The sequence below is a fragment of the Eublepharis macularius genome, chromosome 4, assembly GCF_028583425.1.
Source record: "Eublepharis macularius isolate TG4126 chromosome 4, MPM_Emac_v1.0, whole genome shotgun sequence".
In the NCBI taxonomy this organism is placed as follows: Eukaryota; Metazoa; Chordata; class Lepidosauria; order Squamata; family Eublepharidae; genus Eublepharis; species Eublepharis macularius.
The window spans coordinates 122,735,889-122,761,708 of record NC_072793.1 but is presented as its reverse complement, the minus strand read 5'-3'; the positions used below and the strand labels follow the sequence as shown (position 1 = coordinate 122,761,708).

At 43.3% G+C, this 25,820-nt stretch overlaps 1 protein-coding gene across 1 annotated transcript in view; it reads right to left on the bottom strand.

Annotated features, from left to right (window-relative positions):
* Positions 1-25,820, bottom strand: part of PLXNA1 (plexin A1) — a 418,114-nt gene that overhangs the window by 108,673 nt on the left and 283,621 nt on the right. Inside the window, exon 10 of the mRNA XM_054978424.1 lies at positions 21,380-21,580. Within this exon, the coding sequence (XP_054834399.1) occupies positions 21,380-21,580 (201 nt within the window). The remainder of the gene's footprint in view (positions 1-21,379; positions 21,581-25,820) is intronic.

Here is a 25,820-nt window from a genome sequence, read left to right as displayed (position 1 = left end):
TTTTGATGTTTTCTAGTTTTATGTTGTATGCTGCCTTGAGCATTTCTATGGAGAGTGCGGCTTACAGCTTGAATAAATACATAAAATGCCACCTCCTACGGTACAGATAATGATCTCTGAGACTCAGAGTATTCTTCCAACAAATGGTCATACAATATGTTGCCCTTTCTTGCATAAGAATATAAAAACATATCTCCACGGCCCTGCATGCAGCTCAATCTCAGGGCCATGCCAGCACATTAATGAGGGAACAGCCTACGTGATCTGTCAGTCAAACATACTTGAACACCTAAAAGGAGCTGTAGTTTAAAATTCAAGCACAAATTGGGTTTCTTTTTTCTGAGGGCATGCCTTTGAAAGTAGGTTACGTCCTACTACAACCAAGAAGAGACTATACCTCCTCCTCCTTTGGAGGTTTTTAAACAGAGGCTAGTGGCAATCTGACAGCAATCCTTATTCTGTGAACCTAGGCAGATCATGAGAGGGAGGGCAGGAAGAGTTACATCACTGCTTAGTTCTCACGGTTCCTTCTTACATGCCCAGGGTAAGGCAGATCACCATCTCGGGGTCAAGTAGCAATTTCCCCCAGGTCAGTTTGACTAAAGATCCTGACAGTGTTTTGCCACCTTCTGTGCATAGAGCAGAAGTCACTGGGGGTGTGGAGAGGGGAGGTGGTTGTGAATTTTTGACATTGTGCAGGAGGTTGGACTAGATGACCCTAAAGATCTCTTCCAGTTCTATGATTCTATACACTGAAGTGTATTCAGAGACATATTCATATTTAGGGGCAGCAAACCTCTGAACACCTGTGCTAAGAGGCAGCCTCAGAGAAAGGCATTGCCCTCTCTGCCCTGTTTGTTAACCCTCCAGGGTAACTAGTTGGCTGCTGGAATAGATACATCACTGGTCCGATCCAGTAGGGCTCTTCTTATGTTTCCAAGTCCAACAGTATCCTCTCCCAGTCCCCTGTAAAACTCTCTTAATCATGTGTGGCCAACCCATGACAAAGGAGTAATAAGTGGCAAAGGCAGGGGAAGTTCGTAGCGCTCTAGTGCTGCAGCAAACATACCGTTGCCACAGGCTGAATTCATGCCAAATCACAGGTAATAAAAGTGGGGTTTGACCAATGTCTAATTGCAGACAGTCCAACAAACTGCAGTTGGATGGCACCCAACTGGAACTTCAAGTTAGGGCTTGCAACTGGTTTGTACAAACTGTGATTTGATGTACTGTATGAATTCACAAACCACAGTTTGTGAGTAGCACTATCCCGTGCAGCTGGGTTTTCACAGAGATGGCAGAGAGCAGGGGAAAAGTACACAAAATAGAGTTTATATACAAACCAGTATTTGTGACATGTCTGGTAGACTAACCAGTGTTTTTGTACAAAACCACCATTTAAACAAACCACAATTCACCCTCATGTCTATAGGGTGATGTTGAGTCAGACCTTCAAAGCTGCTTGCTTCTTGGTCTAATCAACTAGAAGCAAGTCAACATTAAGCCACAAGAGCTGTATGTGTAGACTGGCACTATCTCACAAATGACATGGTACATTTGCCAAAAAGTTTGGCCACCATTCTGTCTCTGTAACAGAAATGACTGTCTGCTTCCCAAGAATTCCAGGACTGAGCATTCTTCAAAAAACCTGCAGGCAAACACTGCGCAGGCCAAAATTCACAAGCTGGTCAAATACAGCCTGCAAATAATCCAAGAAAATCCCTTCCTGGGTCCTCCTGTCATCTCACTAACTGCATTATGTCTGGCCTTCCTTAGCCAGGCGGTTTCAGCAGAATGCACTGTACAGTATAGAAAAACGTTCTTCTGTTTCAAAGTCTTGGTTTTTGGCTACAGATAGGGCACATGCCTCTCATTTCAATGGTTTGAAAGGACTAGTTTTCACAATCAGTAGGAAGTGAAACCTGTGCCTTGAGTCTATCGCATCAGACTGAAAGTGTGAACATGTCTGATGGAATGCTCCCCAATGAAAAGGGTTCCCACACAAAGAAAGCTAGCACATCAGGGACTAAACTAAGCTCCCCCCCCAATTATCTACCTTTATTTATTGACTAATTTAAGGGGGGGAAAGACACCAAAGCAACTCACAACAATTTAAAATCAGTACAGAACTAAAATACACTGTTTTTTAAAGTGTGGCCAGAGAGAGGACTGTGAATAAGGCTTGGACCTAGGGCAGGATGAAAGTGAGCCCAGCTGCTGCTGCTTCTCCCTCTGGTCTCAGCGGTGCTAGCTGGGAGTTCTCTATGTCCATGGAATTGTTTTATGCTGAGCAGCCATCAATCATGCGAGTCACAAGCACAGTCTCAAATGGTACAGTCCAGATGCAGAGTTTGCCACTTCGTCTGCTGCTTGTGAGAATGTGATTACATGACGTGGGTTGAGTCATACCACTGGTCTATCAAGGTCAATATCGTCTTCTCTGAGTATCTTTCCTATCACCCACTCACTGGTCTTTTTAAACTGAAGATCTGGGGACTGAATCTGGGACCTTCTTCTACCACTGAGCCATAGCCTCTTTGCAAACACTTCCACTGCAGAGGAGGAGAAAGACTACCAAGGGTTATTTAAAGCATGTCCAATGTTTTCTTATTCCTTTAAGATTGTGTTGAACATGTTTCACTTGTCTCTTTCAGTTTGTCCAAAGGAAAGAAAGACAGGCACATCTGGGAAAACAAGAAATAAGAATTTGGCTGCCTCCACATTTGCCAACTTTTCTATGACTCAACCGGAGGAAGAAGCAGCCAGATTTTTGGAACTGCCAACAACAGCCTGAACTATTCCTGGATTTCCTAAAGCTGCACATAGGAAGGGAGCCCGACATGCTTCCCAAGAGCAAGAGGGAAAGCCAGAGAAGGTGGGTGTGCTGGAGAAGACAGGGAGGAAAGCAGCCAACAAGCTTGAGCTCTGGCCAGGAGTCTGACACCACATGCTCATGTTACACTGTCAAAGCCAAACACTCGCTAATGCCTCTACTTCGTTTTCCGTTTTTTACACCATTCAGTATTTTTAACCCTCTCGGGTATATGGATGTCTACCATCACAGTCTTCTGTGCTCGTAATCATTAATGCAGTGAAGAATCCCCTTTACATATTAATATGTGATCAGACTTGGTGGGGGATGACTCCACACTATTCTCTTTCTTGCCCACCCTGATGGCAAACGCTCTGATTTAAATCAGTAATCTGAATATTATTTAGAAAGTGTTCTTTCTTAAAGAAATGGGCTTATTTCCAAATACATATGTTGAACATCATGACATAAAGCTATCTATAACAAAACTTACTTGACTTACTTGACTATTTGTTGTATCGCTAGTGGCATAATGCCAACGTGGAAAATCTCTCTCAATCAGAAATGTTTTCAGTCATATACTCTTGCAGACATTGGTTGTGCTGTGACATTCTGCAGCTCTACTCTATTGCTCTACTACAGAAACAAACTACTTGACAAAGCACCCTTCCCCCTATTTCTGATTATGACAGGACATGCTAAGATATGAATTTCTTGACATGGGGGGCAGATATATCAACTCAGCTAATGTCTCCCTGGCCAAATCCTTACATTATAATTGGGGAAGTTATTATTAATAATTCCATTATAATTGCTTGGGATGGGAGAATATTTTGGATATTTTTCATCATCCAAATGAAACATACATTGCTGATATATATATTAGTTATGTCAGAACAAGTGCTCTCTATATACGTATACATGCTCAAAACAGGGTACGTACAAAGTTTTGACAAATGTTTTTGCTAAGCCTCCACTCATTGGGCATACTGCCACCTGCCTTCCCCCATTATTCTTGAGGTTGCACCTATACTCTATAGGTGAGCAAACTCAGGGGCTAAAACACCAGAGTAAACTATGGTTTAAAACTGTGGTTTGATCAAACCCTAGTTAGCAATGAGGTCTGAATGCAGGTTGTCGAACAAATTAAGGTTGGTAGCTGGTTTGTTAACCACAATTTGTATTAATTACTATTTGCTGCAATGTCTGAATTTGCAGTTTATTGAGTAGTACCATCTCTTGTGTGATTTCCAAGCCTGAGAGATAATAGAACGGGAGGAGGAAAAGAGGCAAGAAGTGGAGAAATTAGAGTTTATGGACAAACCATGATTTCATAGTTGTGTCAGATAGACTAACCACAGTTGGCTACACAAACTGCAACTGAAACAAACCACAAGTTATTGTGACATCTGAATATACCCTTGGTCTAAGGAGAGTCAATCCAAAGGTACAGATAACCCAACACCATAACTCTCACCTACTGTTAGATACCTTAAATGGAAGAATCAAGGAGATATATTCTTTTTAAAAGGACACTTTAAAAGGTGCAAAGAATAGCATTTAACTATCATAATATGGCTTTCTAACTCCTTGCTAAGGCTTCCAGCATAGATTGTCAGCATCAATAATACTTGCATGCCTGGCAAGGACGCCTGAACTCTCCTTGCTGATTTGCCAGTAGGGATTGCTGCACATTCCTTTTTTAAAAAAAAATTATTTTCCATTTGTTCACTTTTTTTTAATAAACAACCCCTCCTAACAATACAAATTAACATCCATAACTGTAACACATTGTGTGACAACACTAATAGTTAATAACAAGATATTAATGATATATACTAAACAGAACAACAGACTACAGCTTTACGAAACAATTAACGAATGCAGACATAGACAGGTCAAAGAGTGGAGAGGATCGTATAGATCATGGCTTCAGGGATCTGCGATTGGTCCGTATCAGTAATATAGTTGAGGTATGGAAGCCACATATTGGCAAACGTAGATTGAAAGCGTGGATTGTCTAGCGATTGAAGATGGTCAGCAAGCTTTTCCATTATAAAAAGGTCCCACACTTTATCGTACCACTTAGTTAGAGGGGGTAAGAGAGCCTTGTTCCATGAGGATGCTATAGACAATTTGGCAGCTACTAGCAGAAACAAAATCAGATCCCTTCTAATTTTTGGAATATTGTCATCCTCCCATAGGCCTAAGAGAACTAGCTCAGGCAGAGGTGGGATTTTCTTGATGTGGAGGAAAATCTTCCCCCAATAAGCTTGGACAACCGGGCAACTCCACCAACAGTGAATAAAGCTACCCAGCTGACCACATCGTCTCCAACACAGTGGACTGTAGCTTCGTTTTATCTTATTAAGTTGGCATGGATAGATATACCATCTAGCTAGTATTTTATAAGAAAGCGTTTGAACCCTAAGAGCTCTAGAATTGAGTGTTTTGGCTTTCCAAATACTTTCCCATTGGGTTTCAGACAGTTTAAAGCCACAGTCTCTGTCCCAAAGGGTTTGGTACTTCAAGGTGATATCTTTGCCTTTCTTAGTGACTATTTGATATAGCCTAGATATCAGGCCTTTCCTTAATATGCTGTTATGATGTAAGATTGCTTCAAAGTCAGTAAGGTTTCTATTAAATGCTTCCTTAATATCTCTACTTTCCAACAGATGTTGTACCTGTAAATATTGATACCATGGGAGTTTGGTGTTAGTGCCTTCTTCTAATTTAGCCTTTTCTAGAATATGTCCTTGCTTTGTAACATCTTTTAACCTATATTTCTGTATTCCTCTCCATATGTTATAACCATAGGGTTGCGAAGCCAGCAAGAACCAGCTTTGTCCAAGGAAGGATGTTACAGGTGAGATTTTGGGTGCAAGCCATTTCCTCTCTTTATCCCATATACTTAATGTGATGTTGCAAAGCATGTTACATTTATTTGGAGGGAGTCGTTCCTTGGGGGTGTTCCAGATGATGTCTCTGATATCCCTGGGTCTGTAATAGGAGCTTTCAATGTTAACCCATTGGACTTGGTTTTGAAAATAAATCAAGGGCATTAGTTTACAAGGTGAGTTGCCATGTAGTAATGTTTTAGAGATGGAATTGATAATCCACCTTTTTTAGCTGATCTAATCATTTGCTGCACATTCCTGACCTCAAGACTTGGCAGTTGAGCACAGGAATGGCTTCATTCCAATTATTTTCTTTTAAGCCATATGTATTTGTTGTTGACAGATACACAGATGGATCTTGTGGATGCCTTGAAATCTCAAAGAGGATTTGTATTTACTTTTTCTTTAAAAATATTGTTTAGATTACATCTGTACTTTGCTATTACTGCCCCATAGAAGTTTACACAGTAACTAATCAACACTCCCACATGCCTCATCCCACACTTCACTGCAGCCTGTGAGAAACAAATCTATTTTATAATCCTTATTTTACACATGAGGGACTTAGAAAGACAGGCAAAATGAGTTATACAAAATTAGGGCTGTGTTGTAATGAATAATGTGAAGGTATGTTTGACTTTCTGTCCTATGTGCTCACCATTAGACCATTTTGCCTCAACTGAGTGGCTCGACTTTAAAGGCAGGGAGAGCTGCTTTCAAACTATTTTAGAAGAAATGTGTTCCTAAACTCCAGTCTGATGCTTTCTATTTTCATCAGTTAAGATGAATTAAAATGAAAATATTTGTTAAACAACTTCCCCACCACTCTTTCACTGCCCATTAAATGTATGTAACTGCCAAGGGTAAAAATATGCTGACAGGAGAGAGATAGGATTCAGCCATGATGTACAGCACTGGACATTTTTGATGAGATATATTTCTAGCAAATCCATTCTCTGCTCAAGCAAAAGGCTTTACAACACCTAGCTCTATCCAACTTTTGTTCAGCGATGTGACAAGTACTGAAATATTCACAAAGCACCATACTCAAATAAATTCAGTTTTATCTGGTTTTAATGCATTTGGTATCCTGATTTTATTTGAGATTCTCTAATCTGATTACCATTATCAGTGTATATATTCAGTATATCAATACCAAAACTCACACCCCTGGGAGGGGGGGGGAGAGAGAGAGAGAGAGAGAGAGAGAGAGAGAGAGCGAGAGAGAGAGAGAGAGAGAGAGAGAGAGAGAGAGAGAGAGAGAGAGAGAGAGAGTGTAGTGGGAGAAATGTTTTAATTGTAAGTATAGATCCCAATGTGTTTCGATTGTAGCTTCATCAGGGGATCTAATAAAACAGAATTAAAACTATAATAATGGTATGTTTTTTGAAAAAGAAAGTTCTTTTTCATGCAGACAGAGGTGGAGCAGCAGCAGCAAGAGTGCAACAGCACAAATGGAGTAAAGCTCCGTGCTGCTGTAAGAGAGCGGGATAAGGTTGATAACAGGCAAAGCCCCCCCCCCCGCCGCCGCCCAAACTCAGATCTCCTTCAAACTGCCACCTCTGGCTGTCTTTTAAACTCTGCAGCTCAGCCTCACCCACCCTTGTTTCAATAAAGGGATTCTCTATGGGATTCTCTGGTTTGACATTGGGATTCTCTGTCATGGTAATAATAAACTTGCAAGGGAGTTATGTCAAAACAGAGAATCCCAAGCGGGGTGGGGAGGGGGAGGGAGCCATGGAGTTTAAAAGGCATGGACATGTTTCCTCCATAGGAAACAATAGAAAGTGTCTGGAGACACTTTGTTCAAGGTCCCAAAGAATTGGATCCCAGGGTCCAATCCTCCTGAAATGTGGGAGTCAGGAGTAGGTTCCCTGCGAATTTGGTGAAGATTGCTTTTAAAAAGTCCCCCGTCCATTATTCCCCATAGCAGAATTACCCATATACCCCCAGGGGAATAATCTGGGATTCTCTAACTCAGATCAGAGAATCTGACCCTGATTTCAGAGATCTTGGATTTTTTTATCCCTGAAACCTGGATCCTGATTACCTGGATTTTTTCTGTGCACACCCCTAGTTATATTGCTTAAGTTTCTTCTTTAGAGATTCTTTCATTCAACAAATTGATGTACATTTTACTTTCAAATGTACTTTAAGAGCCTTGTCCTAGAAACTGCTCTCCTGTCTTGGGTAAAAGGAAGCTTTCTATATGTCATGATATTACAATATGGAGAATTTGTATGGTCATTTTAACATGCGCAGATTTGTATTTTAAGAAGTTTTTAAAAGTCTATCTGTACATTGTTTTTAAGTTCTTTCTTTTAAAAAATGCAGTTATTGTATTCTTTTAGTTCTAGTTTATTAGATCCCCTGACAAAGATACAAACAAAATATGTTGGGATCTATAATGACAAATAAAGTATTTCTCCCCCTGCACCTCCTCCCCCCCTTCCTGGACAGTGGACAAGATGGACATATGTGTAAAATGCTGACTGGTAGAAGAATAGAAGCTGGATGGCAGCCAGAAGAAGTAGGGGGATCCTCACATAATACAACTGTTTCATCATCCAGAAAGTCTAGGCTATTCTGCTGCCAGAAAATATAATCTCTAGACAGCCATTTTGTTCAGGAAGTGGAACTGGAGACACTTTGCAATGGCCAAGTGACCGACAAAAGTGTTAATTTTTTTCCCCATCCAATGCCTCTTTCTACCAAAACCTGGTGGCAACAAGGAAGGTGGATCTTGGATTCTAAAGCCACTTGAGGGGACCTGTAGAAACAACAGAATAAGGGTATCAAAGTTTGGAGAATCCCCAAGGGAAGATCCATCCAGGAGTCTTTACAGCTATCAGTGATAGTGCAGACCAAAATGTTGGAAGACAGGGCCACCACAACAGACAGAGCAATAATGCAGACTCAGGGAGAAGAAGGATGTGGCTGCTGGGTAAGAAGGATAACAGTCTGATATAACATGCAGAAAAGTAGCCATAGAAAGGAAAGTCTGGGAAACTTCTTGATGAAGGACGGTATGACAGCACACAGGAACAGCACTAGGTACACTCATTTTCTGCCTTTTTGTATCTTACAGTCTTCACTCATAACACAAGCCTAAGCAGAGTTATACTCTTCTAGGCCCACTGACCTCAATGGATACAGAAGGGTGTAACTCTGCTCTGGATCACACAAGCAGAGTGTTGCTACATGGACATGGTTGACAAACCTCAGTATAAATAGGCCTGGTGTACGAAGCAGGCTTTGAGCCTCCCAATTTTACCTTTGGTAACAAAGCTGACATGAAAAGTCAATGTATCATATAGAAATATAAACTTCCCAACTTCACAGCCATACAGGCCTGTCCATAACTGCAAGTGGGTTAGAAGGGAGAGAGGTTGCACGTGTGCTTCTATCCCAGAGATGGAAAAGACCCCAGAGAAGCTGCTGCCAGTCAGAGTAGACAATACTGGCCTTGATCGACCAAGGGTTTGATTCAGTATAAAGTGCTGTAAGTCTACACCCAATGCTTTCTGTTTTAAAAGGCTATACAGAATATCCCAACATTCAAAACAGCTGATCTGTCTTCAAAAATTAAAGGAACACACATATGCAGGTGGACAGAAACGTACACAGATGGGCACACAGCATGACAGGCAAGCAAGCAGATGGATGCAGAAGGACACACAGAGAGATATTATAGATATGGAAACAAAGGCCGTCAGAGGAATACCGGGGGGAGGAGGGGGGTTATTTACAGACACAAAGATGAACACGTGAATCTGGTATACAAGAGCTATTAGAGAGGAGGCACAGAGGAGGTGGGGAGGGGGAGAGATATACACTGCCATAATGTTTTCAGCATTTCCTTTACCATCATTTACCATTTTCACAAAATTCTCATCAAAAACATCTGCCCCTCCTAGAGGATGGAGTGGGATAAATATGGCAGGAAGGAACGGCTGTTCCAGTAAGGTGCTACAGAGTCTCTCTTTTGCAAGGACATCTTCCACAATGTTCTAACAACTGGCACGATGGAGCTACTTCTATGAATAATATATTTTGTGGGGCATTTTCCTCATAATTATCACTCCCCTAGTTTTAAATTCACATACTTTTACCCAATCAAATTTCAAACAACATCTTTTAACAAGAGACTCAAAACAGAGCGCCCAAAGATTGGGATCGGCTGAGAAACTGGTTGTAAGAGATTTTCAGCTTAGTGCCAACCATGGCACCAAGTCCAGAAGAACAGAAATGAAGTCCTGTGCAAACTCAAAATGCTATTTCGATCTAGCAGCTGTCCTTTCAACATCTTTTGGATGTATGCTGATGGGGGCTCTCACCTGGCAGTTCTAATAAATAAAAACAACTCACTTGTATGCCATTAAAGGTATTTGAATTGAACTGAATAACAACTCACTGTCTCCAAAGAAGTGGAACCACAACACTCAGTGGGATGAGTGAGAGTGTTGTCCAACTAAGAAGGCCTTGTCTAGGCATCTTCTCCAATACATATTTGCTCACATTCATTTTGAGCACCAAACAACAGAAAAAAACAGTTTCCACCATATAAGCTAGCTAGACCTCTACGCTGTTTCTTACAGTTCTACATTCAAAGAGCACCCAGTGGATAAACAGGAAGGCAAGATGACCTTAGTGCTACTTTTCCAGATTTGCGTACCACACTGTATCGGTATATCCATCCACCTTGAATATATACACTCACATGTACATCCTCCACCCTAATTTCCCTTGCCTGTTTTCCATGGGAGTGGTACAGTTGCAACCATGTCCTATTTTTCTATAGTTGATGACCTCAATGCCTTTCCAGCACTACAGGGACAGCAGTAATGTGCATCGTATCTCGCCAGGGTTCAACTGCAATTCATCATTATTTTATCTGCTGGAATTTAATTGGATCCTATCAAACTCTCCTGATACTTCCTTTTCACTTTAAACACTGCTGCAGGAAAGATAAATGCTGGTGCTGCATGGAGGGAGAGGGGGGGGAGAAGCTTTTTTTCTTCACAAACGTTTCTGGATTTGTACGAACCAGTCCCATTTCTCCCTCTGTGCCTGGCTAATTAGAGATATGTATACTGTAGGTGTGTGGTGCTCATAATAAGGCCTTGCATGTATGATTTATGGAACACTATAAATATATTCCAGGCCTAGTAAAATACCAACACACATACACACATCAGGCCTTGACATCTGCTTTGATTTTACATCCCCTTTCTCTGCCTAGCATTATTTTTTCTTCATCACTGCTTCAAACTCCCTCCCTTATAAATTCAGCTAATTCCATATATATCTCCCAAGTTCAGCATATTTAGAGCCTCAGGTTTTTTTCCTCAGCCATAATGAGATCCGTTAAACTCAGGTCTGAAGTGATCCAAGGCCAATTTTTAATTGAATATTTAATGTATGTTTGTATATTTTATATATTTTCAGACTTTGGGGGGACATTAAATGGCTGGCTGCTGTTAAGAACGGATGTACTATTTTTGTTATATATTTTAACCTGTATTTTAATTACTTTTATTATGTTTTTAATTCACGTAAGCTTCCTTGATAGGTTAAAAGGTGGGATATAAATTTTTAAACACACAAATAAAAAAGACATCAGAATCTTGATAATGATTTACTTCCTACACCTCGTGGAATGGACAAGACTGCCCAAATACTTCTCTTTAACTCAACATCCTCTCAATGCTTTTTTCCAAAACACTATACTAACCATATTAAACATTAATAAAATTCTTATCTGGCATTAAAAATATCTTTTCCTCTAGTACTATATTCAAGCTAGTATGGATCAGCCTCAATAGCATCATATCTTGTACCCACGTAATAAATGGAGAGAAGTATAGCCTTGCTCAGGAAGGAATAGCTGTTTCCCTTTTAAACATGTGGTCATTGCTTCAGAAAGGGGGTTTAGCCTTGGTGGTCCCCCATGCTATTTAAGAAAGACATAGGCAATCATATAGGTGCTGCACAACAGTAGAGAGTTCAGCTTATGAATACATTTAGTACTTCTTAACATGGTGTTAGGCTGATATCAATTGTCATCAGCAACATTAAGGGGGTTGTTTAATACATGCTTATGACAGACAGACAAACACATTACAATGGCTGAGGGGAGGGGGAGGGGCAACATTCATACAATGATGTAATATCAATACTGTGGTGCATAGAAACTCCAGTATTCCCATAACAGAAGTATCAGAACTCCCCTAACTTCAACACAGCCCTAAGGACAAAAGAAAAATTAATAGTAGCAGTCAAGAAGCATGTCCATGGTTCTTTGGAGATTGCAACAACAAAAAGTTACTGTACAAGAACCTAAGCTTCCAGTTCAATCCTGTACAAATTTACACTACTGTAAGTACTATTGAATTCAACGGAGTTGAATGGCCCAGCTGGACCAGACTAAAGGCATTCCATTTCCAACAACGACAAGGCAGATACCTCTGGGAAGTTCACAAGCAGGGGACGAAAGGAACAGCCTTCTTTTGTTGGGTCTCTGCAGCAACAGACATTTCAAAGATAGAATGCATTTGAAAAAGGGGGTTCGATTTAGTTATTTTAGCTAATTGCCACGGACAGACCTATCATCTATATATTTGTCTCAGTTAAGCGCTATATGCAACAGTAGTAGTTTGGATTCCAAAGGCACATCATACTATGTTTTCCATCATCAAGATGAATGTAAAAAGAATGGTACTGAGAATATTGTTGTTTTAAATGGAGCTGAGGATGTTCCCAGTTTTGTGTACAAGTGACTAAATAAGCTCTTGCACTTCCATGCAAGTGTTAGAAAACATTATCATTCACATATAGATGCATAATAAAAATCTGCCTTACATTTGTTATCTACTATAAAGTAGTAACATAGGGCATAAATCAAAAATTGTTTTCTAAGTTTCATGCCACCTTCCAAAGTTAACCAACTTTGTAAAGTGCAAGGCAATACAATCGAACCAGATGGACTTGGAGGGGGAAAAAACCCTAACAGAACAGAGAAAAACTAGGACAAGTGTGAATGTGGAGGCTTCAAAACTGCCTGGCTAGATGCCTTTAAATGTTAAGAAAGCTTACGTCCCTTGGAGGTGTGAACAGATTCTTGAATTGGAAAGAGAGTTCTAGAGTTCTAGCTGGTGTAAAAATGGAATTTAAATATTGATGTCACTGGAATTTACAATTTCAACATCTAATGGATAGAGGGGGAAACAAAGAATAACAAAAGGGTAATAAAGGATTTTAGGAAATAATTTCTAACAGGAATGTTGCTCTGTTAAACAGCTGAAAATCACGAAAATTGATTACATTAGTTTTCTATACCTCTTGAGAGGTATTGACAATTTCCAGGCCATACATGGGTCCCTATCAGCCAAAACAAACATGAAGAAGAATGTATAGTGAAAGGGAGGGAGCCAAACTGTAAAGATCTTGTACTCAGATTCAGAAGATCCAGAGCACTATTGAGAGAGAGAAAAATGGCTGGTGGTGAAATGTTAGCTCTTAATTCCCTTCTTAAAGCCCTTTGATTTTGAAGAGCTCCATATACTCAGATTCCTTCACATGCGAATAACTGTAGTGATGCAATGTAATTTGAATAGACAATCAGTTGCCATTTCCACAATCATATCTGCTGTAATCATGAGAATAGCTGAGGCCATTATTGCACATTTGCAGGCATGCATGGAGCTGAAGAAGAGCCACACCTACAAATGCATAGGGAAAACTGACAGTATGAACCAGCCCTCAATAGACCAACTTCCTCGGACTGCGACCCTAGATTTGGATTATAATCCTACTTTTCACAATGATTTGCTTTATCATCTCCCTTCAGTACCTCTCTGTTGTAAGATTTCAATGACCAGGACAGGATCTGTCCTATGTTTCCATATAGCATCTCCCGGCCTGGTTTTTTTCCCCTACAAAAGCATCTCTATACTCCCATCATTCAAATAATTAGCAGATCAACTCCACAGGTCTATCAAGTGGCTTCAATGTATTCCCTTGGGCAATTTTTACAGAAGTATAATCCACTGTCGGACTACTCAGATCAATTCTGGAAACTGTTCAAGGTGTTTTTCTTTCTGTAGCATCTTTCTGTAAATCAGGTAGTAATGGCATGGATAGAATTCAAGTTACCTCACAGCCTTCCGAGCGTGATCCAATCTCCCGCTTACAGATGAGAATACACCCTCCTGTCTTTCAGGTTTTGTGTTGCTATAGATACAGGATTCCTCTCCCACAGGCTGCATTTCTGATACAACCTTCAAGACCCATTAAGCCAGCGTTTCTGCTTCTGTTCAACCATGGAGTTTATTGTTAAACACTGTCCTTCAGTACACAGCATCCCAAATCTCTTTAGAGTGAGCTAAGCTCAATTGTGTGCTAAAGTGAAATAGGAGGGTTTATAGGAGAGATTTGGAGAGGAAAGCTCTGACCCTGAGTGCTCCAGTCCAAGCAAAAATAATGGGATGGAGGATGCTCAGTACCAACAGGATTCAGCCTGTGTTTCATTATCTCAAGAGCATGAAGGAAATGCGCTAAGGAGCGAAGAGGTTTAATTTGCAATCTTATCTAGCTAACTACCAAGATCTTGAGGAGAGGGAATACTGGATTAACATGCGGGTGGCCGTATCAGAATTCCTTTTGTTTGATTCTTATGTCTCTTATTGAAAAACAAAATGCTTCTTAACAAAACAGTCCATTAAAAAAGGTGAAGGGATGCAAGGAAAGGAAAGAAGGAAGTGAGCAACAGCAGAAAGCATCAAAATGGGCAGAATAGGGGTGGATAATGGACAGGTTAAAATTAATTTTCAGGTGGTACAATTCTTTCTTCTCAGACACCTGCAAGTATACACACACCAGGCACGTATTGCTTATACTCCACTCTAATAGCAGCGTTGTGCTTTATAATAAGCAAACTCTGGGAGGTCTCAGACTCTAGCAAATGTGTTCTGACTTCATCCAAAAGCAGAAAATGAGAACATTCAGCAGTACTCTGAAGAAACACTGTGTTTATTTTTTTGGAAACCAGGAAGCCAAGGCCAACAACATGGTCCTGGATGTCTCCTTGACAATGGAGGCGCAGGTAACAGCGGTGGCCTGGTCTGTGTGTTTTTAATCTTGGCCAGGCAACTTGCTCCCTACCTCTCAACTGATGACTTAGCTGCGGTGTTCCACGCAACAGTCACCTCCAGGTTGCACTACTGCTCTAGGCTGCCCTGGGTCTGCTCCAGAAGCTACAAATGGTCCAGGATGCAGTGGCACGTATCCTGACCAGGACTCCATTCCAGTCACATATAGCACTGGTGTTGCACCAGCTGCACTGGCTCCCAGTGGAATTCCAGATCAGGTTCAAGGTTTTGGTTCTATCCTTGAAGGCTGTTAGCGGACTGGGACCAGCATACCTGCTGAAACTCTCTTACCATACTTTCCCCAGAGAATGCTTTGCTCGGCAGACAAACATCTACTGGTGGTCCCTGGCCCCAAGGAGGTTCGCCTGGTCACAACCAGAGCCAGGGCTTTTTCAGCCCTAGCACTAACCTGGTAGACTCTCTGTCTCTGGCAACCCAGGCTCATTTGGATTTGCTATCTTACCGCCAAGCCTGCAAGACAGAGATGTTCCAGCAGGCATATGGTGATTGAGGTGGGTGAGCTGTCTAAATTGTCCGCACCAGCCTCCTGCCATGGGGGTGTGGGTATCCCCCTCGACTCTATCCATCTATAACTGGCCACCTCGCCCATGGATTTGTTTAGGCTGAATGGGTAGTGCAATATGTGCACAGCTGTCTTATATTGTATTGCTAATCGCTGATTTTATATTTATGCTGCCAAGTTTTATTATTGTATATTTTATACTGCTGTGATCCAGTCTAAGCCCACTTGCAGGAAAAGTGGTATACAAATTTAATTAATTAAATAAATAAATAAATAAATAAAACATTTTAGCAGCTTCCCGTGATCAGCTGGCCAAGATCTTTAGAGGTAAGGTCGCTGTGCTGAAGGAGCAGATTCTTTTCAGATGCAGCATCCACTGTGGAGCCTAAAAGGACTCAACAGAATCACTTGTTTGTGGTTTTCAGAAAAGTAGGGGAAATGATTTTGTTTCCAAAGGCTTTGGGGAACAGGCGGCTGATAAGACTGATATTAATTGTGATACCACTTTGATGGGTCTTGTATTTTTGAGATTCTATTGCTTTTGTTTTGATGTTCGTGGGTTTAAACTTTTCTGCATCGATTTTATTACGAGCTGCCTTGAAAGTACATCAATAAAACAAAACTGTAAATTCTAAAACAAGTCTTGGTTGTCTTTCCTCATCTGAGAAATCTCACTGTGAGTTAAATAAAACACATGTGTATATGTTCGTGGAACAAATCAAAGGCTTACGCCTGAGCTTCCAATAGGAAAATGCAACTGATGTGAGACAAAAGTGATTTTAGCAGCTGGCTTAGTCCCTTGAAACAGGCCAGAACCCCCTTCCTCCCCATTTGCTTTCTCATTCAGCAGATAAAAATGACTCCTGTGAAGCTCTTGTACTGCATAGCAGTAGATTCCCCTAGCTTCCTAATCAGCCCCATTTCACATGTCACAAGCAAGAGATGATTAGGTTACCTATAAGTTTCAGTAACAGCACTCAGATGGCTGAGCAGGTACTTTGTGTAACTGGCTTCCTGCTGTGGAAATGGCAGCTCCGTTGACCTCTGAAGACAGTGATTGGGAGAGTGGCAGAGCTGCGCCATGAACAAGGATGATAAATCTGCCTCCAAAGGCTCATTGTCATTGGGTAAAGGGCAATCTGCAAGAGTATGGACGTGTGTGTACATCTAGTTCAAGAGGATTCACTCTCACTTACCCGCCATTTAATCCTTTATGGAGGTACCCTTAATTTCTATACAAGTTATCAAAAATAAGGCTACAGGGGGACTCAGTTTAATCTTGTATCTTTGTATTCTTCCATCCGCTGCTGCTTCAGGGGCAGATTGTGTCCCAGCCACTAATTCTAGCTGCTTAGCCCTACCTTCCTCTAAGCCACTATGAGAACTGCCTGTGGAAAGGAACAAGACCTATTATGTGATTGTTTTTATTGTGTGTAAAGTGCCATAGAGCCCCGTGGCGCTATGGTAAGCTGCAGTACTACAGCCCAAGCTCTGCTCACGACCTGAGTTCGATCCTGGCGGAAGCCGGGTTCAGGCAACGGCTCAAGGTTGACTCAGCCTTCCATCCTTCCAAGGTCAGTAAAATGAGTACCCAGTTTCCTGGGGGTAAAGTGTAGATGACTGGGGAAGGAAATGGCAAACCACCCCGTAAAAAGTCTGCCAAGAAAACGTCATGATGTGACGTCCCCCCATGGATTAGTAATGGCTTGGTGCTTACCTAAAGTGCCATAAAGTTGCAGCCGACTTACGGTGACCCCATAAAGTTTTCAAGGCAAAAGACAAAGGTGGTTTGCCATTGCTTGCCTTTGTGCAGCGACACTGGACTTCCTTGGTGGTCTCCCATCCAAGGACTAAATAGGACTGATCCTGCTTAGCTTCTGAGATCTGATAAGATCAGGCTAGCCTAGATGATGATGATGACTTGCAGGGGACATTTTATTTTCTCACATCCTCTCCCCTACTTTCCCTTCCCTGGCAGTCCCAATAACCACTCCCCTTTTCCTGCTTCCTTTTCCCCTTCCCACCCACCAGTTAACTTGCCTTAATCTGACCACCTGACTTCAGCATTCCCTCCTTCCCTCCTCCTGGGAGCAGGGTCAGTGTCAACATATGATGAAGTGAGGCGGCTGTCAGGGCTTGTGGCCCACTGCTGCTGACTTCCTACTCACACATCACCTCTGATGCTTGCTTGTGAATGTTTAGTCACCTCTGCTCCCTGCTGCATATACTGCTGGAGAAGGGCACATGGGTGTAAAGCATCAGCATTCCTGGTGGCCATGGCAGTGGCAATCCTAGCTGTACCCACCACCTAGTACTATCGGAGAAATGCTGTGCAAGCTGTGTGGACAACTGTGACTGCAGGTGTGGAAGAGCTTGTAAGTGGGCAAAGGAAGAACACACAGGCAGATGGGGGCACGTGGGTAGGAGAGCAAGAAGGAGAGCCGAGTGAGTATAGGAGGGCACTCACTGTCCAGGGCTACCCAAACTCTGGAACCAACCCTGCATGGCAACCTCTTCACAGGAAAAGTCTGGCCAAGTTGCAGGTAGCCACCACTGCCACCAGACCTAGTTGAATAGTGGACGTCTTCAGCACAATGCCAGGCTGAGATGTGTAATGCCCACAGCTGCCAGACTTGGCTGAGTTGTGTGGGTAATAAGTCTCCGATCATCGCCTCTGGGCCTATCCTTGGTGAGTTCTCTCCATCGAAGGACATGACTGCAAAGAGGGATAGGTTAGGTCTTTTTCCAGGAATGTTTTGACCTCTCAGTCCACCCTTATTCCCCCTCAACACCATGGCTTTGCTTTTCAGAAAGCAAGGTTTGGAAGGCTCAACGTGATTGTTGTGGTTGCCTAGCAGCCTCCAAAATGGAGCTCAGTGGGCATTCTTTTCAAAGTTACAGGGTTTTTAAAAATTATTTTGCAGCTTTTTAATCTCCCAATTTATTTATTTGTTTTATTTAAATATGACTTCCTTCAGGTTTATACAGAAATACCCCCATCTCTCTCTAGTTCCATTTTGTGGTTCTATTGATTATATACTCTATGGCATGTTTCAGAACTAGATATAAGATTGTCATGTCCTCTGGGATGACTTCTACAAGCCACTTCAGGTCATGTTTGATGGGAGAAAGGTGGAATAGTAGCATTACAAAATAAAAGGAAAAATAAATCTTACTTTAACCTTCCCAAAATACCTTGTTTGGGTTTCCTCAACAATATTTCAAATGTTGAGGTATAAATGAAGAAACAATCATTAATGTGAAGTGAAAATCGCAGATCTGTCAGCAACTTCTGTGAGCCCTGGAGCTGGGGGGTTATAGATCTCTCTAGGAGCAAGATCTGTGAGGTGTATTTCATGCAAAACAGCAGGTGCAAGAAATAAAAAAAAAATTACTTGGGTTTCTTCTTTCCTGGCTTCTAAAGTCACATGAATGAGCCACCAATTGCACATGGATTTATCCTGCAACCAAACTACTCTCTGGAAAACTTAATAACTGACTGAAGTAATATTATTCAATTTCCTTTCTAGAAAGTACATCTTTCTTTTCTTTATTTGTTTTCTTTGCTTACCTCCAGATTAAATGTTTACTTCCAGTTTAGTATGTGCTACATAACAGCTGCATCATCTGCTATTCTTCTTTCTCCTTCTTTCTTTCTGCTTCCTTCCTCTTTGCACAAGCCCACTACATTCCTGGATCTTACATTCACATCAAGAGCAGAGAGGTGCACGAACCGAAATACGAACCAAAATTAAGCACGAACCAGGCCGGTTCGTGGTTCACGAACCAGCGGTTCATTAGATCCCATTTCTGACAAACTGCCATGAACTTTAGGCTGGTTCGTTTGTTTTGTTTTTTGGTTCATCACTGCAGACAGCCTGGTGCTGATCAATCAGTTTCCTAGGCAACAGGGGATGGACTTCCTGCAGACCTTCTGCTGACCCGTAAATGACCTTCTGCTGGTCCGGAAGTGACCATTTTCTGCCCTGGATGTGACTTTTCACAAACCAAACGAACCAGGGGGGCAGGTTCATGAAAGTTCGTGAAATTTGATGAACCACAAACTACATGGTTCGGTTTTTTTCTAATTCGTGCCCATCTCTAATCAAGAGTAAAAACAATACCATACAAAACACTTGGGTTGTTCTGCTTCCCAAACTATCAAGTCTCCACTGACCTGATTTATACTGTTTCTTCATTAGATGCAACATATCTTTTCATATATTTAGAGACTAATTCCAAACTCCTGCAGTTATGTGTAATCTGGATTCCAGGATGAGTTAGTAAACAGAACTTTTATTCAATGTCTAAATGCAAGAGAGTAAACACCTCCGCTGAGCTACCACCTACTCTATTTATATAAATGAGGCACAGTGTGGCCAGTAATGCAGACTGAAAAGCTACTTTCAGGATTTGTAATGCCTCCATTACAATTTTGTAGTCTGCTTCTGTTTCCAACCATGCTGTTTATTTCCATAGTTGAAATGATCAAACAGCATTCACTATTCAGATAAAGAAACCTTCTGGTTGAATACTTTTTTCCACAGTACGTGCAAACAGTTGTCGCCAGAGAAGAAGAGGGAAATGGTGCTCTCCAAGATCTCTGGCCCCAAGTTTAGTTCAAGAAAAAAAAATCATTGCAGGAAGAGGACAAAAGAAACACCATGTGAAGCAAGCATGAATTCTCCAATAGCTCTGCAACATCCCTCATGCTGCCGAAGGGCAGAAGAGCAGGGAATGCTGCTCACATTAGGCTGCAAATGAGCTTTCACAGTGCAAATGACAGAAAAATAACATTTTTACAGGATTAAAACAGAGGATGGAAGAGGAGGGGGTCTACTCTCACATAAACAAGTGGAGATTGGAAGATAGCCCAGCAGGTCAGCCAAAGGAAAGGCATGCTCTATAGATGAAGGGACTATTAAGACCTTTACTACAAGAGCTCCCCTGCTGAGAATATTGTGAAGCATGGAGAACTTCCTGAATGGATCACGTGAGATCACTGAACTGGCCTGACAGAATGGTATTTCCCAGCACAGCTGCTATGATACAGTAGAAGTGGTGATAACTGGGGAAGCATGTTTTGGAAGGTGCTACAGGAACTTGTGGTGTTAGAGGGCCGACAAGTCATTTAATTAGAAGAACACAAACAAAACAACAAACTGCTGGGAGCTATTCTCATGCAGATTTACTAGCTTCAGTGTTAGGGGGCTGTTAGGAAAATTCCAGACTGAGACAAAAGGGGCCCTTCAGATCAGAAATGCAAACAGAAAACCAAACTTTGTGTGCAAGACAAAGAATGAGACCAATGGAATACGACAAGGCTTGGCGGCATAAGCAACACAGCAGAAATGGTAGGAATATAACGTGGAGAAATGCAGCTACCTATGTGTGAACATGTGGGAAGGTGTACAATGCTAGATATAAACAAGAATTGACTAAATTGTATTTGTAAAGATAGATCAGTCCAAATGTGGGCAGGGTATAGTAAAGGAAGAGAGAGTTCCTCTGGGACACCAGCAAAGCTGGCTCAGGCCTAGGCAGGTTTCTCTGGCTTTCATAAGCAAATTTCTTTGGAAATGCTCATAAAACACAGCAGAGTCCCCTTGGGTAGCTTTGGCTCAGCAGCGGAGGAAGGAGGGGATGTTGATCCTGCACAGAACAATTTCACACAGCTGAAGGGAAAGAAAAACAGAAAGAAAGGAGAACGGATAACACTATAGCAGAAAAAAGGATCAGGATTCCTTCCTAAACCACAAAAAATACAATGACCACAAATTTCAAGCCTTCTGATAAAGAACAAATGGTGGCAAGAAACAACCAGGGTGACTTTTCAGCTGAGATAATGGTAGAAGACCTAGAAACTGAAGTCTTTTGTGATGAGAAAACAGCATGCCTGTTCCTGTCAGAGTCTTGCACAACTCAGGCCAACATGTATATAGAGACAGAGAGTTTTTGCTGTTTTACCCAAAAAAAGGAACCTTTTCAGAGGACTCACCGAGGTGTTCTGGCACTGGATGCTGGTGCTGTTAAAGCGCAGAGCAGTGACGCGTGTGGGACTGCCAGGGATATGGAAGATGCACTCATAATTGCGCTGTCCAGACTGTGGCTGTGGTAAGTTTTTAGCTGTCAAAGTGATGGGTTTCACCACACCCACGGGGATATATATCTGGGTGGAGGGAAGGATCTGTGGGCAATCCTGTAAAAAGGAAGAAAGACAACAGGTTTTGAAACAGTACAGATACAACAGAAAACACATCTGCATTGGGTACAGCACATAAGCCCTATCCCATGCACAAGAGTCCCGCAAGAGTAAATCAAGAGTCCCAAATTATAATTTATTCCGCCCTCCCCACTTTCACAGGCTCAGGGCGGATAACAAATACAAACACCATTAAAAACATTTAAAAACATTAAATAATACATTTAAAAACATTTCAAAACATTAAATATTACAGTTCATGCTGCATAGTGGTTCATACATGCCTCTGTGTTCGCATAGGGGTGATGGTTTAACCCCCCCTTCACGGAGGGGGCACTGCCTGGCGTCAGCCATATGCCTGGTGGAATAGCTCTGTCTTACAGGCCCGGCGAAATGCAAGCAAATCTTGCCGGGCCCTTGTCTCACAAGACAGAGCATTCCACCAGGTCGGGGCCAGGACCGAAAAGGCCCTGGCCCTGGTTGACGCCAGGCGGGCCTCCCTAGGGCCAGGGACACTTAAAAGATGTTTCCACCAGAGCGGAGAGTCCTCCGGGGCTCATATGGTGAAAGACGGTCCCACAGATACGTAGGTCCCAGTCCGCGTAGGGCTTTGTAGGTTAACACCAAAACCTTGAACCTGATTCGGTACTCCACTGGCAGCCAATGCAGCTGGCGTAGCACCGGTGTAATATGCTCCCACACCAGTGCTCCAGCAATGACCCGTGCTGCTGCATTCTGTACCAGCTGTAACCGCCGGATCAGGCCCATAGGAAGCCCAGCGTAGAGCGCGTTACAGTAATCCAACCTAGAGGTGACCATTGCTTGGACCACTGTAGTCAAGTCACGGGGAGACAAATAAGGGGCAAGCTGCCTGGCCTGCCGAAGATAATAAAAGGAAGACCTGGCAACTGCAGTGATCTGGTCCTCCATCTTCAGGGAGGAATCCAGAATCACCCCCAGGCTCCTAACTCTCGGGGCCAGTGTAAGTGCTGCCCCATCAAGTGTAGGAAGCCGGGGTCCCAAAGCCATCTCCCCACGACCCACACACAGGATCTCTGTCTTCGTGGGATTCAATTTCAGCCGACTTTGTCTCAACCAACCAGCCACAGCCTCAAAAGCATGCTCCAGGGCATCAGGGGCTGATCCAGGCCACCCGTCCAACAACAGATAAAGCTGGGTGTCATCCGCGTATTGGTGACACCCAAGCCCGAAACTCCGCACCAGCCAGGTGAGGGGGCGCATATAGATATTAAATAATAATAGAGAGAGTATCGCTCCCTGTGGCACACCACATACCAGTGGCCTACGAGATGACACTCTCCCCCCAAGCGCCACCCTCTGTCCCCGATCATGGAGAAAGGAGACCAGCCACTGCAGTGCTGTCCCCTGAATCCCCACATCGGCAAGGCGGTGGGTCAAAAGCTCATGATCGACTGTATCAAACACTGCTGACAGATCCAGCAAAATCAGCAGTGCTGATCCGCCCTGATTCAGATGTCTGCGGAGATTCTGTGAGGGCGACCAGCAATGTCTCGACCCCATGTCCCGGGCGGAAACCAGACTGGAAGGGGTCTAGGGCCAAGGTCTCCTTCAGGAAATTCTGCAGTTGCTTCTCTGCCGCCCACTCAATCACCTTCCCCAAAAACGGAAGGTTGGAAACCGGTCGGTAATTGAGCAGGTCAGCAGGATCTAATGATAATTTCTTCAAAAGAAGCCGTACCACAGCTTCCTTCAGCACCTTGGGAAAAACCCCAGAGCTCAAGGACAGGTTTATAATCGCCTCCAAAGAATCCCGAAGCCCGTCAACACTGGCTTTCACCAGCCATGACGGGCACGGGTCCAAGGGGCACGTGGTAGGCCGTACCACCTGCAGAATCCTGTCCACCTCTTCCCCGAAAAGAAGGCTGAAATGATCTAATATGGGTCCCGAAGACAGCCAAGGGGCCTCTAGTTCATTTACTGTATCAACTGTGGCTGGTAAGTCATGGCAGAGACGCAAGATCTTATCAGTAAAAAAGCTCGCAAAAGCCTCACAGCTTATCTCCAAATTCAACTTTTGATGGTCTCCACCTGATTGGGAGACCAATGAACGGATCACATTAAATAATTTAGCTGGGCGTGAGCTAGCTGATGCGATGGAAGCTGCATAATACTCTTTCTTCACAGCTTTCACCGCCATCTCATAGGACTTCATAAACAGCCTATAAGATGTTCTTGTTTCCTCGTCACGAGATCACTGCCACACGCGTTCAAGTCATCTTAGCTCCCGTTTCTGTTGCCGCAGCTCCTCCGTATACCAAGGAGCCCGGCGATTCCGGCAGCGAAGAGGACGACGGGGGGCGATTTCATCGATGGCCTCAGAGAGCCGGACTTGCCAGCCCTCCACTAGCTCATCTAAAGAACCACTGTGGAGCATTGGTTCCCGTAGAGCATTCTGGAACCCAATTGGGTCCATGAGTCTCCGTGGGCGAGCATAAATTTGCTCACTGCCCTTGCGGGGGAGGGGGGTGTGGCACGCCCAGCCGGGCCTTCACAACCATGTGGTCTGACCATGGCACCAACTCTACTTTATCCAGAACCACATCCAATCCCATCCCGAAGATCAGATCTAGCGTGTGGCCTGCTTCATGTGTGGGTGCCGATACAAACTGGGAGAGTCCCAGTGTTGCCATGGCTGACACCAGGTCCGTAGCCTGTATCGAGGTGGCATCATCTACATGGGCATTGAAATCCCCCAGCAACATCAACCTGGGGTACTCCAAGGCCCGCCCAGCAACCACCTCTAGCAGGCACGGTAAGGCATCTGCTGGTGCGCTGGGCGGTCGGTACACCAAGCAGACGGCCAAACTCTCCTCGGCATTCCACACCAGGCCCACACAATCAATGCCAGAGATCTTCGGGGTGGGAAGCGGCTTGAAGGAGAAACCCTCCTGGACAAGGATTGCCACCCCTCCCCCCCGACCCTCAGTTCGTGACTGATGAAGGACCGCATAACCCGGGGGGGGGGGTCAGCTCACCAAGAGCAACTGTTTCGCCTTCCCTCACCCAAGTCTCGGTCACGCATACCAGGTCCATATTAGCTGCCATAAAAGTATCATGCAGCATACTGGTCTTATTATTTATGGACCTGGCATTGCACAACATCAGTGTCGAAGGAGGATTTTTCCTAGCTCCAACACCGGCGTGCCTCGGGATGGGGTGTAGGTTAGAAGGGCATCGAGCCTTTCCACATCTCCGTGACCGTCTCCCTTTAAACCAGGCCCCACCGCCATACCTCCCCCGTCCCCAGAGTACTGGTATCCCTGGCCCTATCTCAGATGCCTTCCTCATATCCATCCCCTTATCACAGCATACAAACATCCTAAGCAACAATAAACAGCACCAGTTCTTCAGCAGCAGCAGTTCCTGGCAGCAGCTCCTTTGAGGCCAGAGCACCCAGGGGGCGGGGCTGAGCAGGTGGAAAAGCTCAGCCCTCGATGGAGTAGCCTCCCTGGTCAGTAGAGCACAGGCAGCGCTGTTCTTCAGAGACGCATGTTCTTCAGAGACACATTTGACTGGCTACTCTTTCACTATAAGCTTCCTGTTGCCATCAAACTTTCGCTAAGTGACCCTTTCATCCCACTGCTGTAATTCAACTCAACACTGCCAAATCCTTCATGACCAGCCCAAGCTTCTCTCAGTACATGCTTCTTCTCCTATTCCTCCCGGTTCCCAGCCACGATGCTGTCTGCTTTATTGGAAGTGATTTGCATCAATTACATGCAGACCATGTAAATGCCACCCCCAGACCTCAGAATGGACATTGATTCTTGATTCCCCTCTTTACAAGCAGCAAGGTTAGTTAACATTGGAAGATTTACAAAGATGGTACAAACCTAATGGCTTTGCTTAGGTGAACCCAAGCGAATGCACCTGAGTATTTCTGTAAAAGTTGTTCAGGAATACCTGCTATAGAGCAGGGACACTTTTTTTAGAAAAGGAATATTAAAATCATGGCAATTTGAATCATGACAGATATTCCAAGTTCTTCATGGCATCCTACAGTGCAAACTGGCATATGGTTTGCAGTGGGAAAAGGTGCAGAGGAGTTAGCCATGTTAGTCTGTGGTAGCAAAATCAAAAAGAGTCCAGTAGCACCTTTAAGACTAACCAATTTTATTGTAGCATAAGCTTTCGAGAATCAAGTTCTCTTCGTCAGATGCATGGTACAGAAACTGGTCAAATATAGAAGAGGAGG